This window comes from Dunckerocampus dactyliophorus, chromosome 20, assembly GCF_027744805.1.
Source record: "Dunckerocampus dactyliophorus isolate RoL2022-P2 chromosome 20, RoL_Ddac_1.1, whole genome shotgun sequence".
Taxonomy (NCBI): Eukaryota; Metazoa; Chordata; class Actinopteri; order Syngnathiformes; family Syngnathidae; genus Dunckerocampus; species Dunckerocampus dactyliophorus.
This window is the reverse complement of record NC_072838.1, coordinates 6,953,703-6,969,152: the sequence shown is the minus strand read 5'-3', so window position 1 is coordinate 6,969,152 and position 15,450 is coordinate 6,953,703. Positions and strand designations below refer to the sequence as shown.

Below are 15,450 nucleotides of genomic sequence, written 5' to 3'. Positions count from 1 at the left end.
ATATTTAATATTTAATATATTATTATATATTGATTTTTACATATGTTTTATAGTAAGAGGTAGATTATGTTGACTTACAGCTTGCATGCTGAAAAGGTGTATGCGTCCCAATATACATGTACAATGTATAATCATATTTATCAAGACATTGAATATATATTTTCTATATTTATATACATTTTTAAGACTTGGGACTTGGTCACTTTAGAAGTAGCTCGCAGGCTGAAAGTGTATAAATGGTGCAAATCTTGTCATATTATTACACTGTGTGAGTCCAAATGTGTTTTGAATCACAAAAGGTCCTCATTAGTCCTCATTAGGTCACTATTTTCATTTACAATACAGAAGTACTTCCACATGGGCGATCAGCCAATCATTCCCAAATCCAATCGTTAAAAAAAGGGCAAAAATCAGGACGCCTCTATTTCAAAGTGTTTTCAGCATGAAAAATTATTATTGTGAAAATATTCAAACGTTTAGATTCACAGATTCACTGGATTTACATTCCTCAGGGGAAAAATTGAGTACGTTTCGGTTTGACTCGGACCTTCTGGAACGGATTAATGACGCTAACCAAGGTTCCACAGTCATCTGCATGTGGTCGACATTCTTTATTGTCTTTATGTAATTTACAGTACGATTTTACATACTGTATAATTACTACAGTATAAAATGTGCTACAGTGAACACTGCCTGGCCAAAAAAAGGGTCACACACTACCACTACCACTACCACCACCACTACCGCCTTTAGCTTTGATGACGATTGGCTTCAAACCACTGCGCAAAGTTTCCCCCAATGTCCTTCCGCTTTTTTTTAACCCCATTTTAGTCGCTGATGTTTTCTCATGCGTGATGCATGCCAATACTTTAACCCAACTGAAACAGATGATAACACTTTTCCACGTGGTTGTTTAATAAAACTGCATCAGTTAAATAACTTTTCAATCATGCAGCAATTATCTAATGGGAGGCTCTAACCCTTTTTTTTTTTTTTGGCCAGACAGTGTTCCGCATAGAACCAACAAGCGGTCAGACAGTGGTTCTCCAGTGTGACGGACTCACCGCTGGTTGTAGCTGGCCGTTGACGTTTGCCGTGCGAAAAGGCGAGTTGGTGGAAAGGCGCTTGTCCCACTCGCTGGGTCGAGGTTCAGGTACCGACTCCATGAAACTCCTCTTCAGCTCACTGATGCTTGTGTGGTGACGCATGATCTCTGTTTGGGTCTTATCCACGTCCTTCAACAAGAGAAGATGTTAGAATAGGTAACGGAAAAGTACGAAAATTCAAATGGGGAGCATGTTTTCTTGGGAATTTGGGGTTGGGTGTCGGGGAGGCATGTTTATGACAAATTGTTGTTCCTTTTTTTATTTCCTGTTCTGTGCAGTACTTCCTGCGATGGCTATTGTCTCATTAATGTAACATTACTGACACCTAGTGACCAGCGTAGAATACTAAATATCATCACAATGAGGAAAAGGCTTCTTGAGACGTCATCTGTACTTCTGTGAAGAAGGTGTCGGACGTTTCGCTCCTCATCCGAAGAGCTTCGTCAGCAAACTAATAAGTGCTGGTAGCTTAGGCCTTAAATATAGTAAGAGTGGGCGGAATTGGTGTGCCAACACCCTCCTCCTATTGGTTCCTTACACTAAGCCTGGGCGGAGTAGTGGTATAATCCTATCCTGCTGTTAACACCTCCGATAAAAGGGAAGTGTCGCTCCCTGAATTGGGTATGAACGACTCTGATACTGGCTCGTTAGCATCTATTGTTCTGGCTCGGCCCTGGCTTCACCTCATTTGCAAGACTAAGAGCTGTGGGTTTTGGTCTCAGTAACCTGCTGAACACAGGGTCCAAATTAAACCTCAAACCACCATTCCGATTCAATGATGGGTTCTGTTGTTTGACAAAAATGGCTTCCTGAGGTGAAGCCAGGGCCGAGCCAGAACAATAGATGCTAACGAGCCAGTATCAGAGTCGTTCATACCCAATTCAGGGAGCGACACTTCCCTTTTATCGGAGGTGTTAACAGCAGGATAGGATTATACCACTACTCCGCCCAGGCTTAGTGTAAGGAACCAATAGTAGGAGGGTGTTGGCACACCAATTCTGCCCACTCTTACTGTATTTAAGGCCTAAGCTACCAGCACTTATTAGTTTGCTGACAAAGCTCTTCGGATGAGGAGCGAAACGTCCGACACCTTCTTCACAGAAGTACAGATGATGTCTCAAGAAGCCTTTTCCTCGATGGACAACTCCTGTACGACTGAGAGCCTACACAGATCATCACAATGACTTTGAATGCATCTTCTGAATGCCTTATATACGTAGTTTACTTCATTTACCCATTTTTACGCTTGAACATGCATAACTTAGGGAAAAAAATATGTAAAATATGTTTAAATCTGCATATCGTTCCACTAATAATAGGCGGTATTCAACCACAAAACAGCATGATTTATTCATACCCCCCTCTGTAACCTATATATTATCTTATCTTATTTTTGTATTCTTTACTTGGGTATCTTGCTTGCTGCTGTAACAAGCGAATTTCCCCGCTGTGGGATTAATAAAGTACAATCTAATCTAATTCATCTATTTTTGAAAAAACGTGATAGATTGAAGTGGTAAAATTTGAAGATTACACTTAAATTACCATTATTACCATTTGTATAAAAAAATAGTGAACTTAGCTGTGAATGTTGTGTATCGTTGCACCCCTATATATCATTGATAATCATTACATTACAGTCATGTGAAAACATTAGGACACCCCATGGTGTAACGTGGTGTCAAATTTGACAAAGCATGCACACCTACTGTTACGCGTGCTATTATTTTTCTGATAACTACACCACATGGTGGTGGTGGTGTTATTAAAACCTAAAGTTTGACCCCACAAGTTCAGGAGACTGACAAGCACGCAAGCAAACTGTAGGCCGGTAAAGACTGGTTGAAAAACATGGCTGGCATCCAGGAGCAAGCCTTTGCAGGGGCACGTGCATGACTTGCCCATAAGTCACTGGCCATTTGTCTAACGATTATAAAACTTTAAGGATATCTGTATTAATTGTATGGTCGCCAAAAAAAAAAATCCACAGAAAAAAAACATTAAAGCACCATGGGAGGGGGGTCCTAATTTTTTTACATGGCTGTGTATACATACAAACAGAACACACTGTATCAGAGTAGAAGTACTCTTTAAAAGGAAAGGAAATACATTTACGAAGATATTTGGACAATGAAAGGTTTTGATGATTTTTCTCTCAATACAACACTACTTTCGAAATACAAAAAAATAAGGATGTACTTGAAGTGTACATGTAAAGCCTTAATTTCAAAATGATAATGGATCCCGGTGAAGCATTATCGTAAGTTTGTGTTAATAAAAACTCCATAAGCTCAAGGTTGTGTACATGGTAAATCTGCATTCTTCTCCTTTTGGCAGGAACTCTCAGATTGGGCAGCCTGCTCCCCAACCACGCCTTGGTCAAGGGTTGAGGCGCGGCACAAAATGACTGCAAAGTCACTTAATTTGTAAATATAACCAAAATATGTCATAGTATGTCATACCATAAACACGACTTTTATGACTATTACGACTATTATGTTCTTTTGCAGGGGTGTCCAAATTGCGGCCTATGGGCCATTTGCAGCCTGCGGCTGTTTTTTTTATTGGCCGACGGCATATTCTACGAATATAATTTAATTTAAAAAAAAATTTAAAAATATTTATAATATTAAGAAAAAAAATATTTTTTTAAAAAGTTGTAATATTATGACAAACAAAACAAATGAATAAAGTTGTAATTGTTGGAAAATGAATATTGCGGAATAATGTTATGAAAATAAACTCAAAATATTCCGGCATTCAATTACGAGATGAAAATTTACAAGAAAGCTGAAATAGTTGGAAAGAAATAGAAAAAAAAAAAAAACAACTGTAATTTTATGGGAATAAATTCTAAGCATTCTAACAAAAAATGCAGAATTTTTGGAGAATAAGGTCATAATATTATGAAGAAAAATAATGTCATTTTAGTAGAATAGAGTAGAAATGTTAAAGAAAAAATATGTTCTTATTCAAAAGTTGTAATATTACGAGAAACAAACCATTTTGGAAAATTAGGGTGGGGAAAAAGTTACAATATTGTGGGAATTAAGTCAAATATGATAGGAGTAAGTCATAATATTATGAAAAAGAAAATTTACAAGCATTATTTAAGAAGAAAGCTTAAATATTTGGCAAAGATGGGAAAATAAATAGCAAAGACCCAAGTTGATACCAATAAGAAGCTTTTTCACCCATACCACAAAGCTGAGATACAGTTGTTGTTTTTTTTTTTAATATATATAACTTCTTAGCTTATGAGAAAATATCAAAGTGGCCCTTGCATCCTTTCATTTTGCAGTATATGGCCCTCGCTGGTAAATGTTTGGACATCCCTGCTCAATCGGGTTGTGATCAGGCTGGAGCATTCCATTCATTTGTCCTCTGTTTCATTTCAAATACAATGTTTGTAGAATATAAGATCATCAAAATCATAAAACCACTTTGTCCAAATACTTGAAAATGATTTCAGATTATGTGAGTGCTAAATGGAATGACGTGGGTGTACACAACGAAAAACAAGGAGTCCCAATTAAAGTGACTGCACAATGAACACAACAGCATCCAAGGTTATTTACGTACATACAGTACAGTATATGACCAGGATTGAGAAAGCATTTAATGATCTAGTTTCTGTTTTATTTGGGCTTCTCCCATCAGGGTTGCCACAGCATGATTTGTTTGGTTACGCTTTGACACCACTCCGATGTGACAAGCTCAATGGTGTTACCATGCCTTTCCTCACATAACCCCCCCATTTATCTGGGCCGGGGACCGGTGTAATGACCAGATGTGTGCCCTCGTTGACTTGTGCCACATAACAAGAAAACATGGAAAGCCTTTTGACAAAATAAGCCTTTATTAGTGTATTTTGGCATTTAAATATACAGTGGTGTGAAACAGTGTTTGCCCCTTCCTGATTTTTTTTTTTTTGCATGTTTCTCCCACTTACATTTTTCAGATCATCAAACAAATTTAAATATTAGTCAATGACAACACAACTGAACACAAAATGCAGTTTTTAAATGAAACTTTTTATTATTAATATAAATCCAATCGTACGTAACTCTGTGTGAAAAAGTGATTGCCCCCTAAATCTAATAAGTGTGGTTGGGCCACCCTCAGCAGCAACAACTGCAATCAAGCGTTTGCGATAACTTGCAATGAGTCTCTTCCAGCGCTGTGGAGGAATTTTGTTTTTCTTCAGCCATTCAGAGGTGGACTTGCTGGTGTGTTTTGGATCATTTTCCTACAGCAGAACCCAAGTTGGTTTCAGCTTGAGGTCACAAACAGATGGCCGGACATTCTCCTTCATTTTTTGGTAGGCAGCAGAATTCATGGTTCGATTTATCACAGCAAGTCTTCCAGGTCCTGAAGCAGCAAAACAGCCCCTGACCATCACACTACCACCACCATATGTTACTGTTGGTATGATTTTTCTCAAATGTGGCGTTACTTTGAAGCCATATGTAATGGGACACACACCTTCCAAAAAGTTAAACTTTTGTTTCATCAGACCACCGAGTATTTTCCCAAAGGTCTTGGGGATCATCAATTTTGTCTCTGGCAAAATTGAGACGAGCCTTAATGTTCTTTTTGTTCAACAGTGGTTTTTGGTCTTGGAACTTTGCCATGCAGGCCGTTTTTGCCCAGTGTCTTTCTTATGGTTGAGTCATGAACACTGACCTTAACTGAGGCAAGTGAGGCATGCAGTTCTTTGGATGTTGTTGTGGGGTCTTTTGTGACCTCTTGGATGAGTCGTCACTGCGCTCTTGGGGTCATTTTGGTTGGCTGGCCACTCCTGGGAGGGTATGCCACTGTTCCATGTTTTGGCTCTCACTGTGGTTAGCTGGAGTCCCAAAGATTTAGAAATGGCTTTATAAACTTTTCCAGACTGATAGATCTCATTTTCTCTCTGGGGGATACAAAAGGGGGGCCAATCACTTTTTCACACTGGGCCATGCATTTTTTTTTCTCCCTTAATGATAAAAAGTTTCATTTAAAAACTGCATTTTGTGTTCAGTTGTGTTGTCATTGACTAATATTTACATTTGTTTGATGATCTTAAACATTTAAGTGTGACAAACATGCAAAGAAATAAGAAATCAGGAAGGGGCAAACACTTTTTCACACCACCGCATGCATTTAGAATTGTTATATGCAAATAAAACTATAATTGTAAAACTATAAAAACGTGTTTTGTGTTAACATTTTTTAGGGCCAACTGTTGATGACATCATAGAAGGGCTACATAGCTGACTTCCAGTTCCGTTTGCCATTTTTTTTTAGCAGGTTAAGAGGATGCTAACAAGGACGTTTTGTGATAAAAACACAGTAAGAACACAGTTGGACTTGCGCAGTGTATTAATAACAGGACAAGATGCACATCGTAATGTATGCTAACCGTAAAATGTACGTAAACCGGGGCTAAATTTTCAAGCAAACTTTCCACGTTAACCGACAAAAGCGCTAACCGGGGCGTATGCTAACCGCTGTCCGACTGTAGATAGATTTTAAGTACAGGCCTTACCCAGGAATTTTGGTACTCTTGAGCACCATTGCTCCTTGCTTCCTATAATAGATAAACATACACGCAAGTAAATCGGAGTGAAAAACGGGTTTTCTCTTAACATTTTTGAGGGTTGCCATTTTGTTAGCAAGCTAAGGATGCTAACAAGGACGTTTTGTGATAAAAACACAGTAAGAACACAGTTGGACTTGCGCAGTGTATTAATAACAGGACAAGATGCACATCGTAATGTATGCTAACCGTAAAATGTACGTAAACCGGGGCTAAATTTTCAAGCAAACTTTCCACGTTAACCGACAAAAGCGCTAACCGGGGCGTATGCTAACCGCTGTCCGACTGTAGATAGATTTTAAGTACAGGCCTTAGCCAGGAATTTTGGTACTCTTGAGCACCATTGCTCCTTGCTTCCTATAATAGATAAACATACACGCAAGTAAATCGGAGTGAAAAACGGGTTTTCTCTTAACATTTTTGAGGGTTGCCATTTTGTTAGCAAGCTAAGGATGCTAACAAGGACGTTTTGTGATAAAAACACAGTAAGAACACAGTTGGACTTGCGCAGTGTATTAATAACAGGACAAGATGCACATCGTAATGTATGCTAACCGTAAAATGTACGTAAACCGGGGCTAAATTTTCAAGCAAACTTTCCACGTTAACCGACAAAAGCGCTAACCGGGGCGTATGCTAACCGCTGTCCGACTGTAGATAGATTTTAAGTACAGGCCTTACCCAGGAATTTTGGTACTCTTGAGCACCATTGCTCCTTGCTTCCTATAATAGATAAACATACACGCAAGTAAATCGGAGTGAAAAACGGGTTTTCTCTTAACATTTTTGAGGGTTGCCATTTTGTTAGCAAGCTAAGGATGCTAACAAGGACGTTTTGTGATAAAAACACAGTAAGAATACAGTTGGACTCACGCAGTGTACAATGTATTAATAACACGACAAGATGCACACCATATTGTACACTAGCCGGAAAATGTACGGCAACTGAGGCAAAATTTTGGCGTAAATGTTTAACCAAAAAACCCACTAACCGGGGCGTAGTCTAACTGTGGTTCAACTGTACAGTAGATATACTTGAAGGCCGGACTTTACCCAGGAAGGGCATTTTGGTACTTTTGAGCACCATTGCTCCTTAAATGCTTTTCCTACAATAGATAATCATATGCGCAAGCAAAGATGAGTGAAAAATGTGTTTTGTGTTAACATTTTGGGCTTTCTGTAACGGATTAATTGTATTTACATTCTTTCTTATGGCTTACGGTACGTTTTGGTTAGAGTCGAACCTTCTGAAACGGATATTTGTTTCAGCACTAACGCCGCAGACCCAGTTTAACCTTACCAAGGATAATGCAGCCCGCGAAACCACTCCCAGTCATATAGTTCAGAATAAATAAACAAGACATGACAGAGACAATGTGAAAGAAAAGTGAAGCTACTTGCATCAGAGTCAGAGAGGAAAATGGTGCATTGCAAGCCTTTGGGGTTAAGCTGAAAACAATACAATGAATAAAGAGAAACAGAAGAGTCAAAGTAAAAAAACACATCTACTGGAATGATTCAAGCAGTGAAACACGAAAGCAAACATCAAAAAGTCCATACAAACCTCCAACATCAAATTGCTATGTCTGATATAAATAGTTTCACCCTCAAGTTTCTTAGCTCGTTTCTGCAGAAAATTGGAAAAAATGAAACTGGTTGAGATATTTTGTGATCAAACCACTGAATACTGCATTGGGTTTGCGATGGAAAACAATGAACAGCACCCACCAGGGCAAAAACATGAGCTATGAAAAATAAAAATGTTGCAGTGCCAGCAAAGTGGTGTGTCTCATGGTGGGGGACAAGGTTAGCAACCGCCACATGACATACCAAGCTGATTCCCATTGCAGGCAAGGGGAACACACATGCTCAACATGCAAAACCTGCTGCAGTGCAGCACTGGTGTCTACTGAACTGTTGACATTATTGCTACTTTTAACATTATTAGAGCCTTCCAGATATGAAATAACACCCCTATAGTCATCTTTACACTCCTATTACCCAATATAGTAGATATAAAAAAATAATAGAAGACATAAATAAGAAATTATATAGATTCACACATGTTGGCATTGAGAGTGTTTTTTTGTAACTTCCTGTTCGGTACGGTACTTCCTGCATGGGCTATTGACTTGTCAATGTACCATTACTGACACCTAGTGGCCAGTGTAGAATGCTACATATCATCACAAAGTCTTTGAATGCATCTTCTGAATGCCTAATATTTGTATTTTACTTCATTTAGCCATTTCGTGCTTGAAAATGCTTAATTTAGGCCAAAAAAAACTTAAAAATTGTCTAAATTTGCATATTTTTTAATAATAACAGGCCGTATTAGCCACGAAAAAAACATGATAAAAAAAACGTGATAGAGTGAAGGTTTTAAATTCGAAGTGGCGAGGGATTACTGTAGTGGTGATAGTAGCAGTCGGGATCTCTCCTGTCATATCATGACCCACAATATTGTTTTAGACATTTCTCTTGGAGATTAACAAAGTATCTAGCTAAGTGTACTTCCGTTTCCGGGTCATGAGGTTGTTGTAGCCTATGGCTGTAGCCACTTAGCTATTGCTAAAGAATTGTTGCTTGTTGTTGAGTTGAGTGAAGAGTAAACTGATTGGTGCCACCTACCTCGACTCCTGTCTTTCTAGATGCCTCAATGACGGCAAGTACGGGAGCCCATAAGCCTATACAGAGCAGTTTTTTATTATCGGGTTTCATTTTAGGGAAAAACCCCATACCGATATCAAGCAATATTACATTTTTATGCCAATATCGGCCCCATAATATGGGTAGGCCGATATTATCGGACATCTCTAAGTAGCAGTATAGGAAACAAGCTACCATTTGGAATTCCTGTCTAATAACATAAAACAATCTGGGAGTGCGTCCTTATTTGAACTAAAATTGGACTTCCACTTTATACAATTGCTTTGTTTCATTCTATTCCACCTGATGTATTTTGGCTGTGTTGCTACACAGCATTTTGTATTTTGAAGCTCTACTTTGACCCTCGTTGAGATCCAACAGTGCAAAATGTAAATTCTTGCAATTTTTCAACGGCTCTTAACATTTTGATCAGGAGTGTTTAAAGGTATCCTATAAAACACCAGAACGTTTGAATCAGACCTAACGCCACACACAGCCATTCATGTCAAACCACTGGCAACAAAAGTGAGTACACCCCGAAGTGAAAATGTCCAAATTGTGTCCACAGTGTTAATATTGAGTGGGGATCGAATTATTTTCCAACTCTGTCTTAACTCGCTTGAGCATGGAGTTCACTAGAGCTTCATACGTCTATTTTCCAAGAACACGTTCACTCAAGTTTGGAAGCTGCCCTTTTCATAATTGTATTCCTTTATTCCCATAATATTTTGACTTTATTCCTATAATATTGTAACTTTTTCCCAAACAAATTTTCTAAAAATGACAACTTTATTTTGTTTGTTTCTCATAATATTATTTTTAATTAATAGTAATGTAATTATTTTTAGTACATTTTTTCTTTAATATTTCAAACTCTATGCTACTAAATTGGCATTATTTTTCCTCATAATATTATGAGTTTATTCTCATAAAATTGTGACTTTTTCTCAAAATATTTATATATTTTTTTTCCATTTCTGCTGTTGTTGTTTTTTTTTTTTTGTTGTTCCAACTGTTTGAACTTTTTCCCCACGACCAAATTTTCCAAAAATTACAACTTTATTTTCTCTGTCATAAATTTATGACTTAAAAAATAGCGTCTTTTTTCTTTAACATTTCAACTTTATGCTACTAAAATGACGTTATTTTTCCTCATAATATTATGACGTTATTCTCATAAAATTACGGCTTTTTCTTTTTAGCTTACAAGTTTTTACTCTTGATATTTTGACTCTATGTAATTACTGCTGATTTTTCCACTGCTGTTGCTTTCTTGTTGCCCTGATGAAGAGCAACGATTCTTTTTTTCACATCGGCAGAGAGTTCTTTGCCATGGCATGCCATGTTGAACTTTTAGTGACCAGTATGAGAGAGTGTGAGAGCAATCACCGAGTCACCTGACCCCGGAGAGGGAAAATGGGTAATTGGGCTCAATTAGTACAGTTTAACATAAGGGTGTGCTCACTTTTGTTCTTAGCTTTGACATTAATGGTTGTGTGTTGAGTTACTTTGAGGGGACAGTAAATGTACACTGCCGTACAAGCTGTACACAGACTACTTTACATTGTATCAAAGTGTCATTTCTTTAGCGTTGTCCCATGAAAAGAAATCAGAAAATATTTGCAAAAATGTGAGGGGTGTACTCACTTTGGCGAGGGGCTGTAAGTAATAATACACCTTCTGAAGGACAAAGCAAGTATTGCTCATAAAAAAAGCACAAAATGAATCAGTTGCTTGACATGTACAAAAGCGTCAGTGCATCAAATCAAAAGTGGAACTCAAGCAGGCATGAAAAGAGTGAGCTAGCAGACACACGCTAACCTTCCTCACTCGCATCATCTCCATCTTTGTTTTGTCCTGAGGAGAGTGCTGCTCCCCCATCAGAGAAAAGACACAGTTATGTTGGACTAGTGGTTGTGCCTCAAATAGACTCAGATATTACAACATTAAAAAAGGTCATAAATGACAATAATATGCGTGAACAAAGTCTGTCAAACATGTTCTCACAGAGATTTTGTCATATGAAGTCAATGCAATACTGTAAATAATGTCTTTAAAAGCAGCAGTCATCACTAAAAGCCTTAGAACCAATGCTAATCTATGCTTAATCCATGTTGTGCATTCTGGTATGAGTAATTTCATTCATGTATAATATATTTATGACAGATACAACATTAGGTATCCACAAAATCACACCATCTCAGTATAATGCTGTGCAAATACAGTAATCCCTCATTTGTTGCAGTTAATTTGTTCCAGACCTGACCGTGATAAGTGGATTTCCGCAAAGTAGGATTCATTATTTATAAATTTAATACATTTTTATAGTTACTAGAGCCCTCTAGACATGAAATAAAATTCCTACAGTCAAATTTACACTCCTATTACTCGTTATAGTGGACATAATAATAGAAAATAGGACGCACAAGACATAAATAAGACTCATGCTCGTGCGGAGCAGACAGAAAGTGACGTCAGGGGTTCAGAGTTGAGTTTTAGCTTGGTGTGGGTAGTGGCAGTGTTTTTATTAAGGATGCACAATATTTTTTTTCAAGCCGATACCTTCCTGCTTCTCAAAACCGATACCATCTCCTTTTCAGTAAGGATGTCCCGAGCCAATCTTCAGAATCAGGATCGGCTGCCGATCCGCTGTATTTGTGAAGATCGGATAATATCGGCGTCCGCCACGAGATCGGGCCGATCCGGTTGCCGTCTCATGTTTGCAACTGTGAGCCACACGCCAACATGGTAGGCGCAGTAAAGCGCCTCAAAGTAACATTACTAACACCGAGTGATCAGTGTAGAATACTACATATCATCACAACATCTCTCAATGTGTCTTCTGAATATTTTACTTCATTTAGCCATGTTTAAACTTGAAAATGCTTCATTTAAGCAAAACATTTGCTTAAATAGCCATATTTTTGGACTAATAATAGGCCATATTCAACCACAAAACAGCATGATTTGTTGACATATTTTTCAAAAACCTTGATAGAGTGAAGCTGTGAAATTCGAAACGCGAAACGTGGTGAGGGATTACTGTATGTCAGTGCGCGATAATGAAAGTCGAAACTTTAGTAAAGCCAGAATTTCTATTCGACTGTATTGTTGTTGTACCTAATGATGTGACCAGCCAATGTGTAGCTAGTCAATCCTGGAACAAATGCTTTCTTTGTAAAGGAAAACTGTACTTTTTCCTCACAATCCTTGTGTGAAACATGAACATGTCTTTCTCTTTTTTTTGTGCGTTCGAAATACAGAAAAACTGCTAGCACAAGGCAGCTAACAATGCAAGTAATGGGATTCACCTATTACGCCTAAGGAGCCCTCCAAAAACCTCCAACAAAGCTTTAAGGTTTTATATAAATTCTGTAACCATGTAGTAACAGGTACATTCATAATAACATGTAATACATACAGTATTTTGGTCATTTTAAGCATTACGGAGCTTCCTTCCCGGGCTACTGATTTCACAGAGTTCATAGCATTGAACGCTACTTCTGTCAACAACAGCAACATAGAGAGAGCGTTTGCCATCACTAATCATGGCAGACGTTATGAGAGCCGCCTCCGACGACTTTTTACTTTTACTCCCCCCAGGCAGAGAATAACGTTGCTGGGTGCTCGGCAGATCCACCTGTAGTGAAAATCTAAGCCAGGGGTGTCCAAACTTTTTCAACCGAGGGACACATTCTGAAAAAATGAAAGGATGCAAGGGCCACTTTGATATTTTGTAAAGCAACACGTAGACATATGCTGAGAAGCTATATGCAAAAAATGCACTTCAGCTTTGTAATATAGGTGAAATGCTACTAAATTATTTTTTTTCCGTAATATGAGTTTATTCTTGTAAAATTTTTGTTCTTCATTCGATTATGACTTTTTTTCTTAATATTTTTGACTTTATCCCTGTAAAATTACAGCTGTTGTTTCTGCATTTCTGCGTTTTTCCCCCCCCCCAACTATTTCATTCCAGCTTCCCTCTTGTAAATTTTCTTCTCATAATTATAACTTTTGTTTTAAATTGTTTTTTTTCTTTATTTCAACATTGTTACTAAAATGATATTTTTCTCATTTTACAAGCTTATTGTCATAAAATTGCAACTTTTTTCTCACTAGAAAAATATTTTTTTCTCTTAATATTTTGACTAGTCTGGTAAAAATTTCTGCTGTTTTCCATTTCTGCTGTGGATTTTTTTTTCCCCCCCAAATAACTTTCTTCTTGTGTATTTTCTTCTCCAAATATTTTGACTTTATTCCCATGTTATAAATTTTCCCCCAACCTAAGTTTACAAAAATTATAACTTTATTAATTGTTAACTTTATTAATTAATTTTTTTAAAAAAACACAAAAAAACCCTTACTTTAATATTTCAACTTCATGCCCCTAAAATGACATTTCTTGACATCCTCATACTATTTCATTCTTGTAAAATTATGGCTTTTTTTCTTTGCTAGAGTACAACTCTTCTCTTAAAATAATATTTTAACTTTCCCATTTTTGCCGGTGGTGTTTTTTTTTTTTAGTTTTCTTGTAAAATTACATTTTTAGACTGTGCTGCGGGCCGATAAAATCACAGCCGCGGGCCGCAAATGGCCCCCGGGCCGCACTTTGGACACCCTGGCTCTAAGCCGTTCTCATAGCGTTAGCATGTAGTACTAGTGCTAAAAGTTTCATTGACAAAATAAGACCATAATGAAACAGTCACTTACAATGTCCACTCTCACTGGGATGCCAACTGATAAGATGGCACTATCTTTCAGTCTTGTGCTACACATTGAGCTGCTAAATTCAATTCAAAAGCAACTCCATTAGCTTACGTTACCTCTCGATAGTAGTGATGTGCGGCTCGATGCTGAAATATCGATTCTCAATTGAAAATATTGATACATCTCTCATTTGAGGTAATGTACTGTATATCATTAAATTAACTGAGACTTTGTCTAAATTACAGTTATGGGAAAAATGATGAGACCACCCTTGTTTCTTCAGTTTACTGATCCATTTTAATGCCTGGTACAACTAAAGGTTCATTTGTTTGGACAAATACGTATAATGATGATAACAAATATAGCTTGTAAGAGTTGAATTGAAGACCTGATATGTTGCAACTTCCATGCTTTTCTTGATAATAAACAAAATCACTTAAGTTCTTCTTACATGAATAGCTATAGCATTATACTGCCAAAAATGTAACTTATGAGCTATTTTTGTTGTCGTTGTTAGATTTGTCCAAACAAAGGTACCTTTAGTTGTATCAGGCATTAGAAATGAACAAGAAACTGAAGAAAAAAGGGTGCTCTAATCATTTTTTCCATGACTGTATATGCAGTTGTTTTAAAATAAAAGAATAAATTTGTCTGATGTCTTGTATTGTTTATTTTATGAGCTATGCTATGATTTGAAATACACTACTTTTCAAATTTACCTGACATGTTAGGTGTATTTGCACCTAACATGGTATCGCCGATACCAGCCTAAATTTGACTCAGTATCGGATCGGAAAAGAAATCAATGTTCTCAGTAGTGGCATGAGGTATGTGAGGCGCTGTGTCACTACGCCAGAAAAGTAGTTCTTTAGTGTTAGCTCCTAAAATAACAATGTAGCTGTAGCTTGGTTAATATTTAGGCCATGTTATATAAATGCAACATTGTTAGATTTTTGGAGGGTTTTTTTAAGAGGGCTTTATAGGCGGAATAGGTCTGTCCCATTACGGGCATTTTTAATTAGCGGTTTTTCCCAATTTAGAACGCACAGAAAAGGGAAAGACGTGTATTTTCATGTAAGAATTGTGGATGCCGGGCAAAATTTTTTCCTTTAACGTCTAATCCCTCTTTACTGTAAACTTTTTGTGTTCTTTTGGTCAGATCATGCATTGCATAAACAAACCTGGCTCTTTTTCTCTCGTTCCCCGTTGGTCTTGGTCACAGAGGGTGAATGCCTCCGTTCTCTTCTGGCCAATGTCTGGTAGTACAGACACAGCTCACACACATCAGGATCAAGTCCCAAGCAAATCCACCAATACATTTTCTATTTCTATTCACCTTTTGAATACAAAGCGGGTGTTGCGATACCTCAATGATCCCGCCAAACACTACACTCTTGCTTG

General features: G+C 37.5%; 1 protein-coding gene across 14 annotated transcripts in view; it reads right to left on the bottom strand.

Annotated features, from left to right (window-relative positions):
* Positions 1 to 15,450, bottom strand: part of LOC129172927 (protein 4.1-like) — a 141,349-nt gene that overhangs the window by 80,809 nt on the left and 45,090 nt on the right. For 8 of the 14 annotated variants that reach the window (XM_054763195.1, XM_054763197.1, XM_054763196.1 and 5 more), the window contains 4 exons: positions 15,231 to 15,305; positions 11,158 to 11,205; positions 8,252 to 8,314; positions 1,065 to 1,235 (listed from right to left, as the gene is read on the bottom strand). In XM_054763195.1, the coding sequence (XP_054619170.1) occupies positions 1,065 to 1,235; positions 8,252 to 8,314; positions 11,158 to 11,205; positions 15,231 to 15,305 (357 nt within the window). Of the gene's footprint in view, positions 1 to 1,064; positions 1,236 to 8,088; positions 8,137 to 8,251; positions 8,315 to 11,157; positions 11,206 to 15,230; positions 15,306 to 15,450 lie in introns of all 14 variants that reach the window. The other 6 variants (XM_054763202.1, XM_054763203.1, XM_054763204.1 and 3 more) reach the window with 6 other exon arrangements.